The sequence below is a fragment of the Geospiza fortis genome, unplaced genomic scaffold, assembly GCF_000277835.1.
Source record: "Geospiza fortis unplaced genomic scaffold, GeoFor_1.0 scaffold201, whole genome shotgun sequence".
Lineage (NCBI taxonomy): Eukaryota > Metazoa > Chordata > Aves > Passeriformes > Thraupidae > Geospiza > Geospiza fortis.
The window spans coordinates 855108-873137 of NW_005054440.1; the positions used below are offsets into that span (position 1 = coordinate 855108).

At 34.4% G+C, this 18030-nt stretch overlaps 1 protein-coding gene across 1 annotated transcript in view; it reads left to right on the plus strand.

The window, feature by feature from the left end:
• AP3B1 (adaptor related protein complex 3 subunit beta 1) overlaps nucleotides 1–18030 on the plus strand; it is a 139670-nt gene that overhangs the window by 13609 nt on the left and 108031 nt on the right. The window contains exons 4-6 of the mRNA XM_031062180.1: nucleotides 126–286; nucleotides 3651–3717; nucleotides 11927–12106. Coding sequence (XP_030918040.1) covers nucleotides 126–286; nucleotides 3651–3717; nucleotides 11927–12106 — 408 coding nt within the window. The remainder of the gene's footprint in view (nucleotides 1–125; nucleotides 287–3650; nucleotides 3718–11926; nucleotides 12107–18030) is intronic.

Sequence of the window (18030 nt, forward strand, 5' to 3'; positions counted from 1 at the left end):
GCTAGTCTGACTTAGATTTACATGTTTAATGTGTCATCACTAATTAGTGTAAGCACAGCAGTGTATTTAATGACTTGTTTCTGCACTATCTTATTTTATTTCACCCCTTCACTCCTGTTTTTTAGGATCCTAATCAGTTAATCCGTGCAAGTGCTTTAAGAGTTTTATCCAGTATACGTGTCCCAATTATTGTTCCTATTATGATGCTTGCTATTAAGGAGGCCTCTTCTGATTTATCTCCTTATGTGAGAAAAAATGCAGCCCATGCAATCCAAAAACTGTACAGGTAAGTGATTCTGGCAATTACTGAAAAACAATTTGCAATAGTTGTGGGCAACGTTTGTAAAGACTACTGTGAATTTAGCATGTCTCAGATCTATTTCTTTAAAAGGACGAGGTGGGTGTAGACATTCTGTCACTCAGCTGGTTTGGTTGTAATTCACGCAGTTCTCTTGATTACTAGACTTAACAGGCTAACTATAAAGAGATACAAAAAGAAACTGATACACTATCTTTTGTTTTTTAAGATACTAGTTATTTTCATTTGTGTAACAACTGTTTTGATGGGCATTCTCAGAATCTATGAATTCACTGTTTCAAGTATGTATCTTTCATCCTTGGGCATTTGCCTGAAAGTAGTTTGCAGCACATGTGACAAAAGAATGCTAATTTCTAGAAATTTTATCTGTGCAAGTCAAAATCTTTCAGATCTTCTTACTTCAGAAATTCTTGCTTTGTAAGGGTTCTTATAAAGATGTGGGTACTGGTTTGCAGAGGTGGAGTCAACAGAACCTGTACTTTTAGAAAACATTTCCAGGCATTTATTCTACTACTTCACTTTTATTTCACCAATTCCAAAAAGTGGAGGTTAAGAGATGTTAGAGGTTCTGAGTCAGGTAAAAAACACAGTAACAGAATCTGGAGAAACTGTCCTATCTCCTATTTTCCATGTATTCCTAGTGGTAGTGAAATGGATATAGAGCTTACATGACAAAGGAAAACTAGTGAAACTGATGTTCTATTTCCTTAATGGTTCAGAGGGCCTCAGAGGGTACATCCTTCAAAAGCTGTCTTCATGCAAGCATCCTAAGTATCATGATGCAAAATTTTGAGCTGGTGTAGCTGGAGATTCCTCCTTACCTGGACTAGAGTAAGCTTCATGATTACTTCTGGGTGGAGCTGGAGTTAAAAATTGTGTCCTTAGTAGTAGGATTTGGGAGCTGTTTATAAAAAGCATGTGAACTTTTATTTTCACATTTGCAAAACTTACTAATACAAATACTGTATCTCATAGTGCTAGTTAACCATGGAACCAAGGGAGAGAATATAATTTTCTTGGTCTCTGGAGGAAGCAGCAGTATTGGAAACTGGTGAAGAGGCTATCAAATTAACCTGCCCACAGGCAGACTTAGTTGACTTGGCAGAAAGTAAGAATTAGGTAGTAGTTAACAAACTGTATACTTTGTTTAAAAAAGTTAATGAGTGATAGACAATTCAGCAATACTAATCATTGCATTACTGATCATACATTGGTGGCAAGGCTGACTATTGGCCTACTGCAACAAGTAAGTAATTGCAGAATACTTATTTTTAAGTTGGTCAGAATCAGAATCCAGAAGGAATGGATTTTTTTAAGTAAAACTCAACAGTTAATACACTCTCCTACATCTAGCTACTCCATCTTCTGCAACCATTTGAGTAAGAAGTAGTAACTGTTTATTCTAATATGTTTGTATGCTCCATTTGCTTTTCAGTTTTCCCAGGTTCTCCACCTGTTTGATAGTTCTGTATTTTAGTTAGTACTCTAGTCAGGGTTCTGGATGCAAGTTTGATGCTCCAGTCTTCCCTGTGTTTAGTGTAATGGTGTTTGGATGGATGTCTGCTCTAGAAGAGCTTGTTTATTAGCAGTTCAGTTAATCCTAGCAGCAGGAAGCTTACATATCAAACAGAAAAGATTTCAGACATAGTCTGAACAGCAACATTTGTGTCCAATATAGTCAACATTGCCAGGTATGTTGAAGTAATTTCATCACTACAGATGTCAGACCTTTTGCTTACTTTATTTAAGAGTGCATTTTAAAAATATTAGCGGTTTCTGTCTATCAGCTGAAAACTGTACTGTGTTTGCAGTGAGGTTTGGAGAAGGACTGCTTCCCATCACTAATATTAGTAGGTTCCGTACTAATACTAGATGTCATAATGGGAGGAAATCACAGACCTCTTTGGCCTCTTCTTTTATTTTCTCTTTGAAAATGGTCCCTTCCTTGTCTTAAATATCAGGACAGTGGAGGGGGAGGAATTTAAATTCATTCATTCACACCTTTCTGAAGACTTTCTTGATCACATAAATAAATGGTTTTGCTCAAGTTTTTTAGCTTTAAGTATTCCTTTCTCTCTAAATTTTCTGCCAGTTTTTAAAAATTTGAAATAAAACCTTTTTGAGAGACTTTTGGCTTTTCCTCTGAAGGTTTTGGTCCTTGACAGAAGATTCAGTAAAACTCCTTTTACAAAAATAGAAGTTGGAACGAAAAGTGATCATGAAAATACTTACAGAACAAAGTACTGTTGTGTTGCTTATGATGATGGTGACTTCTAACAAATTTTTGTTACTCTTTTTGCTTGTTCTGATCTTGCTAGGTCTTAGAGTCTTAGTGAAGTAGTACTCAGCTAGATAATGACTTTGTGAATCTCTACCTGGAATAATATACTGTGCATTAGGGCAGTCGATCACTCAGCATTAAAACGGAAGTATGCAATGATGACCAAATACTCCCTCACTTATTTATAATTGTATCCATGTTGAAAGGACTTTCAAAGGCACAGAACTACACATCTCTTAGGGTCTTTGTATTCATTTTCTATTTTCTTTTGACTTGGCTTTAAATTCTTCTGTGCTGTATAGATCCATGAAGGGGAAGCAGCTGGAATGAAAGGTTTGTGCTTACTTGTCTAAGAAGCAAGTTTGACAATAGTGGATATCTCTGGCAAATTTTTCTCTGCTCTTGTGATGTGAAAAGATGCCACAAAGGTTATTGCTTGCAAGTTTTGCTTTTCCTCTGCTTTTGCTATTTTGGACTTCAAGCAGTCTGTTTTCCATTAGCTTGCACACCAGCTTTGTATAGGTACACTTGAATACCGTGTGCACATTTCTGAGTTCCAATACTTCTGACTAAAACTAGTGGTTAACTTAAAAGTGGTTGAAGTGTCTTACTCAAAGCTTTATGTTGATAATTAGATAATAAAAGTATGAAATCTTTGTTCTGATGTTCATTCACCTCTGAATTATATTCATGCTGAAATTAATTTCTGCAAGAGCAGTGAGAACCTTGTCATGTAACATCTGAAGTTCAGTCAAGTTCTCTGTGATGTTGGTTAGCCTGTCTTAATGTTTTTTTACGAGTTTAAGTTTCCTATAGAATACACATAAAGGGTCTAAGATAAAATTATATTTTTAACTTAATTTTATACTCCTAACTTACTTTCAGTCAAGTTCTTTTACAGTGTGTTCTTTGGAATACTTGATTTTTCTGGAAGTGGTTTCTTCAAAATTCTTTGTTGCTAGTTTGTGTCTAAAGGTCAAAAATCAAACCTACTTTAATTTTGGATATGTCTGACCAAATTAGTTAAAATAATTTTATTTTTCTTCCTAGTCTTGATCCAGAGCAAAAGGAAATGTTGATTGAAGTGATAGAAAAGCTTTTGAAGGATAAAAGTACGGTAAGAAACAGATTTGTGACATATGCATATATTTTTATAGAGTTTACTCCCTAGACTGTCATTCAGCAGTAAGTAATACACTTTCCTAAACCTTGGCAATGTGATTTTGTATGTTTTTAGATGTAAGTATCATTGTGTATTTATGCATTTATAGTATGAATGTAATAGCGACTGTCCTTTAATAAGATGTAGTTTTACTTGCATCATGCAGCTGTTAAGGTTTTTGTTACCATGTGTTTTATGTATGCTTCTTTAAACTTTATTTTGAAAATCAAAGTTATATAATAATAGGAATCAGTGTGCGAGTGTTTATAAATTTTCATATGCACTTTTTCACTGGGAAATTAGTTTGATAATTTCAGTTAGTTTGTAGTAGTGTAGGAGTAAATTACTTTTGTATGGTGCACAGTGTGCCTGTCGACATCCATCTATCTTGCAGTGTATATGGTTGTTAAAAAATTATGATTGCTGTGCAGTTTGTTCTTGCCAGTATCTCTGTTTCCACTCTGGTAAATAAGAGATGTTCTGGCATAATTTCTGTAAATTTAACCCTCCTGTTATATTTAACCTGCCCTATATAGCTACAGGTTTTCCATATGTACTCCTGAATGTCTCACAATCTTTAGTTCATTTTGTTTTGCAGTTAAGTTTCCCACTTGTGAACTAGCAAGGTAATTGACCAAAGAATCACAGTTAGATTTCAAAGAGAAGCCAGATTTGTGAATTAAAACATTCTCATGTTCTTCTTGTTCAGATCACTAATTAATTGAATGTAATCCTTTTTGACTATGTGAAAATTTTACTAGGTACGAGGTAGTGTATTGCTCCATCTGCTATTTTCCAAGTGTTTCTGTAACACAGCTGTATCCTCCAGGATACAGTATCCAGGACTGTATCCTGTTCTAGTGCGGTCGAGGTGTTCAGAGCATAAAAGGTGCTGTTGGCTAAAAGACATCCTGGAACTGGCGCTGGAAGGTTACTGAAAGAGGTGTGTTAGAGCTTAGTGGCTCAGCAGACAGTAGATCAGTTAGGTCTCCTGACTGCATCTGTGCTTGATTTGACAGAGGTCTTTGAGCTTATATGAAGCTGCACCTGCAATGGTTCTTCACGTATTTTATTTCATGGTTCATGTGCAGTCTGTGAATGTGGGATTAGGTTGTTAGTACCAGTGGAGGAATAAAGGGATAAAAAATACCCAAAAAAGGTAAAATCCCTGAGTTTGTACTCTACTTCCTGGGCCTTATAGCATATGGTAAATGGTTATCCCATGCCTAGTCATTTACGCATTTACTTTAATAAAAAAAGTATAGAGTAGATTTGTATCTTTTATCTCCTTGGAATTTGGAATTACTTATGGGGAGATAATGGGCTCATTGCCTATTGGGCTCATACACTGCATATTGGACACCATGCTGATAATGATACCAGCTGAAGCAGTAGCTGAAAATTATAGACTGGAGTTAGGTCTGCTGGGTTTGTTTGGAGACATACTTGGTTAACTGCAACAACTTTTTGCTCCCTTTGATCGCTCTTTGTCTATTCATTAGTGAGACCTGATTGCAGTCTGAGCTGACATCTCAGCTTCAGAAGTCTTGCTATTTTGAGAATTAGTATGAAGACTAATTATTTCAGAAAGAAAACATACAGATCTCTCTTTAAGGCTCTCTACATCTAAGTGTGCTCCTTCACCCCAGACTCCACCGCTTGTGGTGGTCTAAAATGGATCAGTCTCTATTTAATCTTTCATAGCTTTGGAAGGACTACTCTAGCATGGCAAAGCTTTATCTTTAGTTATCTTTTGTCACGTACCACTGAATGTTCCCAGAAAGCTTCCACATATACTAACAGAACATGCGTAGTGCACGAGTGTTTTGTTAGCAGATAACTCCAATCTGAATAAACTTATTCTTTGCCCCTAATTGGAAAACAGCAATTTGCTTACAATGGGGAAATCAAGAGTGCCATTTGTTGCTAGATTCAGCCTTTAAAATTGGGGGAGATGCAGCTACTTATAGGTGGTGGTCCTTAAGTACAGGTGTGGCCTTAGGCTGTCGACTTTATAGGTTTAATGAGGCTGCATCCAGGGGAAATTTGTGTTAATTTGATTCATCTTTTTGAATTCTTTGAGGGAAGCTTCACTTCATATACTTAGCCTAAAAGAGAAAGCTCCTTCAACATACTTTCTAAAAGTGTTTGTCTTTTTTATGTATTTTACAGTCTTCATGAAGAAAATTAGGTCCATTTGCTGCCATATTAATTCTTCAAATGGGACCAAACTGTAAAACAACAACTTTTGGTCATAGACTTATGAAGTGCCTGTATTTGATTAGTGGAATGTCTCAGCTTTTTGCAGCTTCTGTTGTCTGGTTGACAGTCAAAGTACCTGAAATCTGTAGGGTGATAATGTGTAACTGGAACCACAAATGTTTGACACTGACCTTTGGATTCCTTCTATTTAAATGCAGAGCTGTTCCCTTACATTAATATTAGTTGTCATCTCCTGCTAGCTCTAATCTAATGTCAGTGAATCAGTTTGTTCATTAAATAGTTTTTTACCTGAGTGGGAGAGTCCTAGTGACTTAGTTGAATATCAATGGTTTTCCACTTTTTTCACTTGATGGAAACGTCAAGTTACTTTTTTCACTTCTGTGTACTTAAGGGCTGATAATTCTTAGACAAGCCATAATATGTTAACCACTGGTATGTTAACCGTTGTATCTGAAATAATCCACTGTTGATTCATTATTGGTTATTTTGATTATAATGTTTTAAATTATTTTTTCTTTTAATCAGTTTGATTTTTTTTAATCCATGTTTGGAGGGAGAATGTAATTAGTAACATTAACTAGGTATATAACAGTCTAATATTATTTGGATGGTATTTGACACTGCACTTTATTGAGAAGTAAACTTTTACTCAAAATCTCTTTATTTTCCGTAGCTATTTGACCTCAAGCAGGATTTTTGAAATTTACTGATGTAATCTATGTTAGAGATAGAATAACTAATAAGTATAGATGCCTCTAAATTTCTGTAAACCAGGAAATTTTTTCAGAGAGAACATGCTGTTGTATGTTATTAATGCAGTTTTTGTTGCACAGAAAAGACACAATGTATTTCAATTAGCCAGAGTAATTTTACATTTGAAATAGGATAACATTATCTGGAGGATAATTGTACTATAGTAAAATTAAGTCATTTTTAGACAGTATAAGATGTGTTTATTTTTTAAATCTCAATCAGTAGTAAATTTTAATATAAGCTGTGGTAAGCAAAACTTAAAATGAGGTGAGATGTAACCTTAACCCAGCACTTCATTAAAATTTCTGGTGAGATAAATGAAAAATTATTCTACTCCTAGAGTGTCTTAACACAAAGATTCAATTAAAACACAAGCTCTCGGTTAATCTAAAATGCAAAATTATCAAGTGCAAGCCATTGTTAACATACCCTCAAGGGTAGCTGATTAGGACTTAGAGTGTATCAACAAATCTGTGACTTTGCAAGTGTATGTAAATTTTAAACAGATGTTTACAAGTATTTTTATTATTGAGGCTTATAAACTCCTAGTTATGTTTTTTACCCTTTCTTTATAAGTACCTAACATTTTGATAAGTAGGTACAAGAGCATGAATACCTCCTCTTTTAGTTTTTCTAGTAATTCTAGGTAGCTGAGCAGCTGATGCAATTTTATGTAGAAGGAAAGATAAGAGCATGCTTGTATTCTATGCTAAAATGATTTTCTCTGAAAGTAATATGGCTAGTCATATATGAAAGTATAACTGGGTGTTTTAGAGCAAACTAGTTCCCTTTTCTTTTTAGTCGATTCTGTACTGCTTCACTCTAGTTCTCTTTTTTCTATTCAGTGATAACCTAGCTTTAACGCCTAGAGTTTAAGGCAAGATTTGTTGCAAAAGTTCTTTTTGGAAGAAAAAGATACTGTGAAGGGCTGTAGTTAGCAGCCTGTGTCTTTTACAATGCTGTGTAAATAACAATGAAAACCAAGTTCATTAATGATATCTGGGTTATAGCAGGTTAAAGAAAAATAAAATCCATGTTGGCATTGAAAAGGTATCATGCATGTTATCCAAACCTGTAAAGCAAAAAGAACTTGTGACTTGCATTCCACAATCTTAATTAAAGTATCCCAAATATATTAAAAACTTTATCAATAAAGGAAAGGCAGGATGTAGTTGGGATGTAGTTGTATGGTTGATGGGTATATTAAAAATGCCCAAATTTATTGCTGATTTACATCTGTAACTTTGATCAGATTTTATTTTGTATGGGTACATACCTCTTTTATAATGAATTTATCATTTTGTTCTGGTGTTGTAATTTTCTATTAATAATAATGTGTAACTTTGTATTAACTCCATTTTGGGGATGAAAAGACATTATGCAGATATGTGGGTATAGATGCAAATATGTGAGTATAGAGATTTCTTTTGCAGACTGCATGGCTACCAGATAAAGTGCAGATTCTTTCTCAGTGACATTCCTTTGATTAAAAAATCATCCTAGGAATTGGTGATGGCTTTGTGATGAAGATCTTACTCTTACGCTAAAGTAGTGTATTTGGGCATAATGGGGAAAGAAAGCTGGATACTCTTCTTTTCAACAGTAGTCTTCAGCTGATAAAGTAATATTTTAGTTTAGAACCAAATGTGTGAGTAAGACAGTGTTTTCTTAACTTATTGATTTTATGATGGTAAATGCTTCAATTTTGTGGAAAAAATTACTGAGTTTGTGCAGATGTTTTGTTGTGATAGATCTATTATCCAGCTATTAGAAGATAAATGACTGATCTTTTCCTCTTCCCTTGCCTCCAGAAAATTGAAATAAGAAGGGGAATATCATTTGGGCTGTATGATTAGGGCAGGTGGGGTGGCCATTAATTTAAGAGAGAAGAATCGTGGCAGCATGGGCCAACTTGCACTGTATTATCAATCAAACCTCGATGCACTTCTTGTGATGACCCAGCACTCTCAGATTTTCACAGCGTTAATTAGAATTCATGACAAAATAGATGCAAGGAAACGTTTTGTACCCTTCATAATTTTATAGAAAATTTATTGTTATTAGAGAAACCATTTGCTTAGTGTGATTTTTTTCATTACCAGCTTGTCAACTAGCATAGATAATCTGGAGAAAATATGAACTCCATAGATTGAGTGTCACTTTTGTTGATGGTTCATATAGTTTACCTTGGAGCACAGCTAATGGCTGAAGTTCATAGCAACAGCACAGAAAAATGTGGCACCTAGTGGAAGACAAATGAACCATGTTTATTGCTTTAATATAAAAAAATACATAAATGGAAAGCAGCATTTGAATTTGATGAGCTCATTGCTAGTTTTGTTGGAGTGATTTATATTTTCTCCTTATACAAAAAGCTACTATTGACACAGTGAGATGGAAATTAACTGACTGTTTTTTAGAAACTGATATTTTTTGGTTTTATATTCTGATTGAATCATTTTGTTTTAATTTTAAATACTTTTATGGAATGTTGAGCATTTAATAAACAAAGATTATTAGCTGTTCCACTGATGTTTAGATATATAGTAGGATCATACTATAGGGGAAACAGTGTAGGCTAGAAGATAACCTCTTATTAAGAAAGTCGTAGGAAATTTTCTAAGAGAAATCTGCTTGTTACCAGTGCATTTTCAGTCTGTCACATTCTTACTTTTTTTTCCACTTTCAAATGAAAAGCCAAATTTTAGAAAATACAACAATGGGGAGAGAGGCATGATCTTAGTAATGTCATGATGAATGGTAATTCCTATATTAACTTATAAATCTAGGGACTTGCCACAGGAATAAAATGCTTGTTTATCCAGTGCGCCTCTTTCATTTCATTGCATAGGTTCAATTTTTTTACTAACGTCTTTTAAGTGTTCACAAGTGACTGCATGGTCAATATAAACTTGAGTAGGAGATAGATGTAATTTGAAATAAGTAATTTTTTCAAATTCCTGTATTCCATTTTGACTCTTTCTTTGTATTAAGTTGTTTTATTTTATTTATAGTAACTGAGCTTTTAAAAAGCCAGCAGTGTTTACAGGATATATTCTCAGTTTTAAATTATATGAATTAGTGTTGTATGTATTTTTTGTCAGCTTTCAAGCTAAATCATATCCAGATGAAAAAGAAATACAGCAAAATGTGTGTACTGAACTACTAGTAGTAAAAGGCAAGGGTGCTCTCTTTAGAATTACTGTTGGAAATCTGTGTCGACCTTCACCTATGAACCTAAAAGGGTATTTTTAACCATTAGACTGAGACTGTTATGATAGTCGTAAACTGATATGTATCAATCTCTCATCTCTGTGAACCAGTAACCTACAAAGAGTCTCTCTCTGTGGTCTTAAAGTAGTATCTCTTTCTTCTAAAACTTCAAGTCTGTCATATTGTCCTCTGCAAGCTGACTTTAACTGTAGTTCAGAGTTCTGCATTCTGATAAAAGGACTTTTACGGTGGGAGAGCTTCACAGCTTCTGTGGCATAAATGAATACCTCCTCAGGACAGGTCTGGGATTAACCACTGCCTTTCTGCTGAGCTTTGAACACCCACCTCAGCACCAACTCTCCACAATTTTTAATTACAGATGTGCTGCATCAGTAACCTATTATTAAGAAGAAAGTTTAGTACAACAACAGATAAAAAAGAGCTTTTGTTTATATGATACAGCAAATTATTTTAGATGATAAAGCGTATTTAGCGCTATCAGATAATCAGATTTTGTTCCCTGGAATGAGTTGCATTCTTGTTGGGACCAGCAGGTACCAGTATGTGGATGAGGCTGGAGACAATAAATGCAACTTCACGTTTATTCTTATTTGTAATTCATAAAATCCCCACAGAGCCTGAGACTTGTTTAGCATAATAGCAAGACTATCTTCTGAGCTGTTTTCTTTCAATTGTAGTATTGAGCGCATACTAATGAACCACATGTCAGCCAAATACAGGGAGAAAAATGTAACATATGAATATCATTGTATTTAATATTTCTCAAAAAGTACCATTTCAATAAACTGCACTTCTATTTAATTGCTTACTTTAAGTCATTGGGGAAATTATAGAGGTTGAAATGCAGATCCCTAGTGCTCAGATAGAATATGACATTAATTTGCTGCCAGAAGGCTATACTGCATGCATGCTAACTGCATACATATCAGCTGCTTCATATAAAGTATCATCATTTTAGTTATTTGGCTTAACATGTACTCTGACACAAAACAAATCTTAATTAAAGCAATTAGAAAAGAAAGAACACTAATCTTAGGCACACAATTATATGTCCTTATAAGGCATGGTCAGCTTTCGATCTTTTCTTGCAGTTAAAGTCACCTGCTGACAGAATTTTAACTGGAACTCCAATATGTATTTCCTCCCATTATTTTAAAAGAAAATACCCAGGCAGAAGATTTCAGTAATCATTGAGGTGTTAGAATGTTGATAATGTATTTAATTTTCTCATAAAAACAAAGCTGTTTTGTAGTCATAGCATGATGATCTTTATGCCTGAATAAAGAGTGGTTTCTTATGAAGGCAAAAAATTGTGAGAACATAGCAGGATATAAATGATGCATTCCTTCCATTATGTAACTGTTAAGGAAGGGCTAAACAACAGACAGAAATTATTTGCGGGGCAGGGGGGGAGGAGTGTGTTCATGAAACTCTAAATATAAAATTTTCTGTGACAGTTAATTTTGCCATATTGAGAGGGAAGTTTGAATTCCAGTAATGCCCAGGGAGCTTGGCCCAGTTCTTCTTTACTTTGACCAGGCCAGTGCTGACAGAATCCCAAAAGATGTTGCTGGGCATATGTTTTACTTCTTGTTGTTTCCTGTTACTTCTGAGTTAATTGCAAGTTCTCTGTTAATTTATTTGGAAGCTAAATCTGTAAGAAAAAAAATTTATGCTTACATTGCACTGTGTCTTCAGGACTGGGAGCTAAGATTTATGTCTGCAATAGAAACAGCAAGTGTTTTCTCTGTTCTAATAACCTTACCCCAATTCTATTTTAAATAAGATACCATTTCTGTGGGTTTACTTTTTTGTTGTTGTTGTTGTTTTGTTTGTTTTTGCTGAATAGAAATAATTTGAAATTGCTGATAATTGCTAGTATTAATTCTGATTCTCAGTTGTGGTCTAACTGTATACCTAATACTGACCTTCTGGATTATATTTTGTTTTCTAGCTGGTAGCTGGGAGCGTGGTGATGGCGTTTGAGGAAGTGTGTCCAGATAGAATAGATCTGATTCACAAGAACTACCGAAAGCTCTGTAACTTGCTGGTTGATGTGGAAGAGTGGGGTCAAGTTGTTATAATCCACATGTTAACTCGGTATGCGCGTACGCAGTTTTTAAGTCCATGGAAGGTAAGTTTATGACTTCTTAAATTACTGTTGTGAGCCTGCATTCTGAATTATTTCCATTGTTGGATTTGCTTAGTCTTTTAAGATGCATTTCTTTGGAGACTTCAGTAAAAGCAGAGATCAAATACACAAGTCATCTCTCTAAAATTTCACTAACACAAGGCATCTACCTTTTTTCAGAGCCTCAGAATTCTCCTTCCAGAGTGTAACTTTTTCTTATTTACCCGTGACACATCTGTGGGTAGCAGAGAGATTCCTTTTTCTGTGGTTCTTTGAGCCATGTTGCTTTTTGCTTTAGACAATTTTACATGAGTCCAACTCAGAAATGTTTACCATTCTATGCTGAAACTGGGTAGACTCTACTTATATTGGAGATACCCAGTATCACTGCATAACAAACATTACACTACTTGTTTAGGCTTTGTTAATGTGCTGAGGCACTGTGTGAAGACTTGAACATATGTATTTAAAATGTGAAATGTAAAAAATGAGGTGATTATTTTAATTTATATTGTGTAAATATGAGTATACTTCAAAAAAATTATAAAATGAGGTTGCTCATGACACAAATTCTGTCACTTCTTACAGTAAAAAGGGCACAGCTCAAGAATTGTATGCTGTTAACATTGTTTCAGTAGAGATCTAACTTGGAATAACAATTTAAATTAAAAGATTACTTCTGGAAAGAACTGTTTAAAATTGCTCTACAAGTCTGATTGTTTGTGTTTATTAAAGGCTTGGGGATGTTACTAGTGTTAAGTTTTACCATTTAATTGGAAACTCATTCATGTTTAAAAATGTACATTTTAGTGCAGATTATTGTCATTTATAAGTAGCACATTAACAATTTTTTTAAGATTCCTTTTTTCAGCATTGGAATAGGGAATGACACCAACTATCACTCTATCATTGAGTTCTTTTAAACTGTCTTTTAATATCCTTTGCCTGGGAAGAAACTGGAAGTGCAGTGCCATTCCGTGTTAAAATATGTGTAATTTATTGTGTGAAAATAATTATATGGCAATATATTTGGACAAACAGTTCAGCCTGATTTAGTTTATGATTATATTAACTTCTTAAAAAACAGGGATTATAATGAATATAGCAAAAATAGAAATCTGAAGTAGAATCATATGTATGGGCTACTAGTTAGATTCTGAAACACCCTTTTTCCTTTTTTGTGAAAAGTAAATTGGTTGTAAGAACACATCTTCCCATAACATTGCTTAAAATAAGGAAAGTATTTTTAGATAATAAGACATTTAAGTTATGTTTTCCTACTGTCCTTGAGGCAGTGATTATTACATGTTGATTATTGGAAGAAGGCAACTTGCATTCTTCTCTCTGACATTTAGAGAGACTCAAAATTGATAATCTGCTTTACCTTGAGCTTTAGTCCCACATTACAGTTTTAGTCTGTAATTGGACAAAAGGAAAGTTGAAGAGGAGAATGGCCTCCTGTCTTTGATTGAGAGGTTGGAGTTCTTGATAGTTTGGTTGCTTTAAGACTAAATCTTTTTTCACTGAAACTGGATGGATAACAGTTGCTGCTCTAGGAATGGGAAAGATTTGTGTGAAAATACTGCCTGTGCCAACCTTGAATTAGTCATCAGTAGTATAGTATTAATAACACTTTGTTTTCACTTTCAAGATCTTCAGTGTAAAATTTAGTTTGTCTACCTACTCAGCAATTTAATTAGCAGATTTTTTTAGTGGTGCTGGTTGAAATGCATGCCTTTGTCAATACATTCTTAAATGAACTCATCATACAACAGGCCATCTTGTGCAGTAGAAGAGATTTTTAATTTAGTTTATTTGCATCATTATGGATCAGTATTTAGGCTGTTTATATGTAAATGTATGATTTGAGGAACAATTAAGTGTTGACAAAGTAGATTGCAGTCATATCAATTGCAGTGCATTTTCCATAATTTTTCTAACTGACATCTTTGATGATAAATTGTGGATGCCAAGTCAAAGCCGATTATACAGTGCACTAGGAATTCATGGCGCTGTCAGGGAGAAGACCGATTGACTTTAAATTTACATATTAATGAGAAGATTTGTTAAGAGGGTGCTTGACTATAGAAAATAACAGCATATTTATAGGGCACGACACTTTATAAATAAAGCTGATGCAGGAAAATGGAAATTAAACCTATCAGATTAATAAATTCAAGGCTGCTAAAATGCATATTTGCATTTTTATTCAGTAAAATTTTCCTTTACTTTTTGAGGAGCATATGTTGCTTTTGTTTCAGTTAAGCTAATTCCTAACAAGTAATGGTGTAATGTTTGGAACTGATTTCTTGAGCATTTAGAAATCTAAAAGAAAATTTTTGAATACTTACCAGTTATGGAGAAAGATCTTCTTTTAAGTAATCTGCTTTAAATTGTTGCAATTACCCATTAACCAAGAATACTTAGATTTTTACTCCTATTTCTAGCTCCTTCGAAGAGTATAATTTTTAATTCTAATTGTAAATGAAGTAAGGAAGAATGTCCTTGGTTTATCCTATTTGTCTTAAAATACTTGGGGGTGCTATTTGGGTAGTTACATGCAAATAGCCATTTCAGAATAACCTTTTTTCCATATGAGCTGTATGTATTCTGCTTTAACATGTGTTAGCTGAAAGGAGACAAGATGCTTCTATTCTGGAGTAAAAATACCTGCTTGAGACTAAAACCAGCTAAGAACAATTCCAGGTTTTCTGGGAAGTAAAACACTTGATAGCAGATAAAACTGTGATGCACTTTAGCTTAAATGGTTTGTCCTGCTCTTGTTGCAGAGGTTGTTGGGACTGCCAAGCTGTTTGTAAATACCTCCTGAACCATAACAGCTTGCATTCTAATAAATAAAGATGGGTAAAATAATGTTGTTGGTAGTTTTCATGAATACATTGTGTTGAAGTCTAGCAGTTCAGGAACTGGTTTTCAAGCTGTTCAGCCATCCCTGTTTTTACAAGGAGATCAGGAGGTAGGAACTACTTCAGCTGTCCTGGTACACAGACTTACCACCAAACTTGTGTGATATTTGGGAGGGCAACTTCTGAAAACAGTTGACTTGATCAGAAGTTTCAACAGTCTTTGTATAGAGCAAGATGGATCTAGGAGCTGCAGTCTTGCAAAACAAGTGTGCCTCTCAGGGCCATTCAGCTTCATTTCAGACAATTGAAGATTACATAAATAAACTTTCTTGGTGTTCATTAAGGATTGGAAAAGAATGGTGAATTCAGATTTATCATGGGCTTCAGTCATTATGAAGTTCCTGATATCTCAGGCTTATATTTTAGGATTATTTATTGAAGTATTGCTCAGTTTAAAGTGCTCAGAATTTGGCATAATTGTTGGACTGGGAGGGATTGAAGGGGAAATTAAGCATGAAGAAAACAATCTGAAAGAATAAGGACTTCTTTGAGAAAAACATGAAATATTTGAATGTCTATGTATCTAAAAGCATGAATCATGGAAAGTAACCCAGCTCTCAGTAATTAGAGGAAGAAACAGATTGAAAATATTTATTTTGCTTGATTGTTCTGACAAAATATTGAGGTCCCTTCTGTCCTCAGCTGTTCTGTGATCTCTTTGTCTCTTGTTAAATGTTTTATGTTTCCTGCTCTTGCAGTATTTTCTCAGAATCTTTTAGTTATGAGTTCTTAGCGTATGCCATAAAGGTCATGGTTTTGTGTGATTGAATTCAGTGTCTAATGGCTGCTTCAGACAGCTGAGCAGTATCTAAAACTGCTTTAGATGTTTTATTTTTTTCTTGTTCTCTGTGTTGGGGTTTGCTTTGAGGGAATGGTAATTTTGAATGATAAAGCTTCAAGCACAGCACACGGAAAATAGTGTCTATCCTTTACTTCTGTAGAATTTGTTAACAGTAATGAGCATTCTGAATCAGTTCTGCTGGTTTACTGCAGAGCTTAGTAAAACTTCTAAATCCCCTGCATAGAAGCTGAGAACAGAAATGAGGGGTGTATTCAGGGTAATAGCCTCCAGTTAACTAGGTTACATAGATAAAGCAGTAAAAATTAAACACTTTAAAATACTTTAAAAGTATTTTGTATGCGTATCATAATTTAATAATCAATCAGCCTGAATATGCCTTTTCCTTCTTTTGTTTTCCAACTCAGTAGGGGACCTACAAGTTTTATTGTGGTCTTCTGCAGTAAGGAGGCATAGATGCGTATTTGAGAAATACACAGAATAGCATTCAATCTTTAAGGATAAAATTAACTATGATATGGTATGTATTACTTATTTAACGTGTCATCTCAGTGAAGTTTCTTTGTAGATATACCAGGTGATATTCTTGCTGGGTTTTAAATTTTATTTTATTTTTTCCCCTGCCCTAAAAGATTGTGAGACTAGAGAACTCTCTTGACCATAAACTGGCTGCTAAGAGCAAAACATTAAATTAGGAAAACTAGTTTACAGTGAAGTTGTCTTATGTTGCTTATTTCTTCCTTTTTTAATATATCCATTAGAATCTTCAGTGTGAATTGGGGCTGTCTGGATTCAGTTACTGTTTCCCTTTTTATCAGACTGCGGTACTCTCTGACTGGCTTCTTTTAGATATGCACCAGGGGGGGTTAATGTTTAATGTAAGATTCACTTATTTGAAGATATTTAGTGAAGTGTTTGGGGCATAAAATGGACTAGCTAGCTATTTTACTGCCACATCAATTTTATTTTTTCCTTTTGTGTGTCCTACTTAGTAAGATGAGAATAATTTAGTGCATAGATTTTTAACAAAAAAAAACTACCTCAAGCTGATTGTGGAAAGTTTGGATAAAAAAAACTCTTCCAGCAGAAGAAAAGCTGACAAGAGGGTTAAATTTTGGGCATATTAATTTCCTGATTTGTTTTGCTTTATGGCTGCTCAGCACTTACTATTGGTGTAACAGAAGTATAATCTGCAGATAAAAATGACATTTGTCTTTGCAGCAGAATGTATTGCTGTGGTTTCTGTTAGTCCCATGACAGAGTTGCAGGAACAGCAGCAGTGAGTAGAATCTCACTAGGCAGGTTCTCTAGAACATGTGTATCAACTCAAACTAAGAAAGGAACCCTTTGTTTTTCTACAAATTTGACCAGCAAAGTTTCCATGTTTCCATGCAGTACTGTAGTCTCATCTTCTTGACTCAGGCTGAGTTTCTTTTTATTATGTCTATACAGGATAAGAGGCATTCTAGCCATCTGTTGCAAATAAGTTGTTAAAATTGGTTTTATCTCTGTCTAGGTAATTTTCTCTGACTTAGGGAAACAAAAATTAATTAGAAGGAAAGAAATATTTTTTACAGAAATCTTAAGTATCAACTGTGTAACTGCTAATAATTTTTAATTTAAATATTAGATGTGGCAGATCCCCATTATCTTATGAGCAACTAAAGTTTCTAGCTTTAATTCTGGTCCTTTAAATGCTACTTGGTCATAGAAAATTATCTAAACTGTATGAAATGAACTCTGTGTTAGATTACTTTGAGGCCTTCTTGGATGCCAGAGTACTCGTGAATTTTGTTCTGGGCATCTGTAAAATATTACCTCTCTGTGTAGTAATTTTTGTTAATTGTTAATTCCTTTTCATAATTGTACCGAGATTTTCTCTGGATAATTAGAAGAATTTTAAAATAAACTTGTTTCGCTACTTTGTGAAAAAAAACCTTTATCTGCTGTGTGAGGAACATGTGTGTGAAGTCAGACCTCTGCTCTGAGAAAGCTTTAGGTTCCTGAATCTGAGCCTGTACACTTCTGTTTGTAATATCAGGTAGAATTATTGACTGGTTGTGGCAGCTCTCTAAAGGACCATGGGGTATAGTAAATGTGAAAAAAATTCAAATTATCTGGATCATTCTTCTCTTTGATAGTGTACGCACAAGTCTGTTGCACTTTATTGTTGGGAAAGTGCCAGTACCGTGTACCAAGAA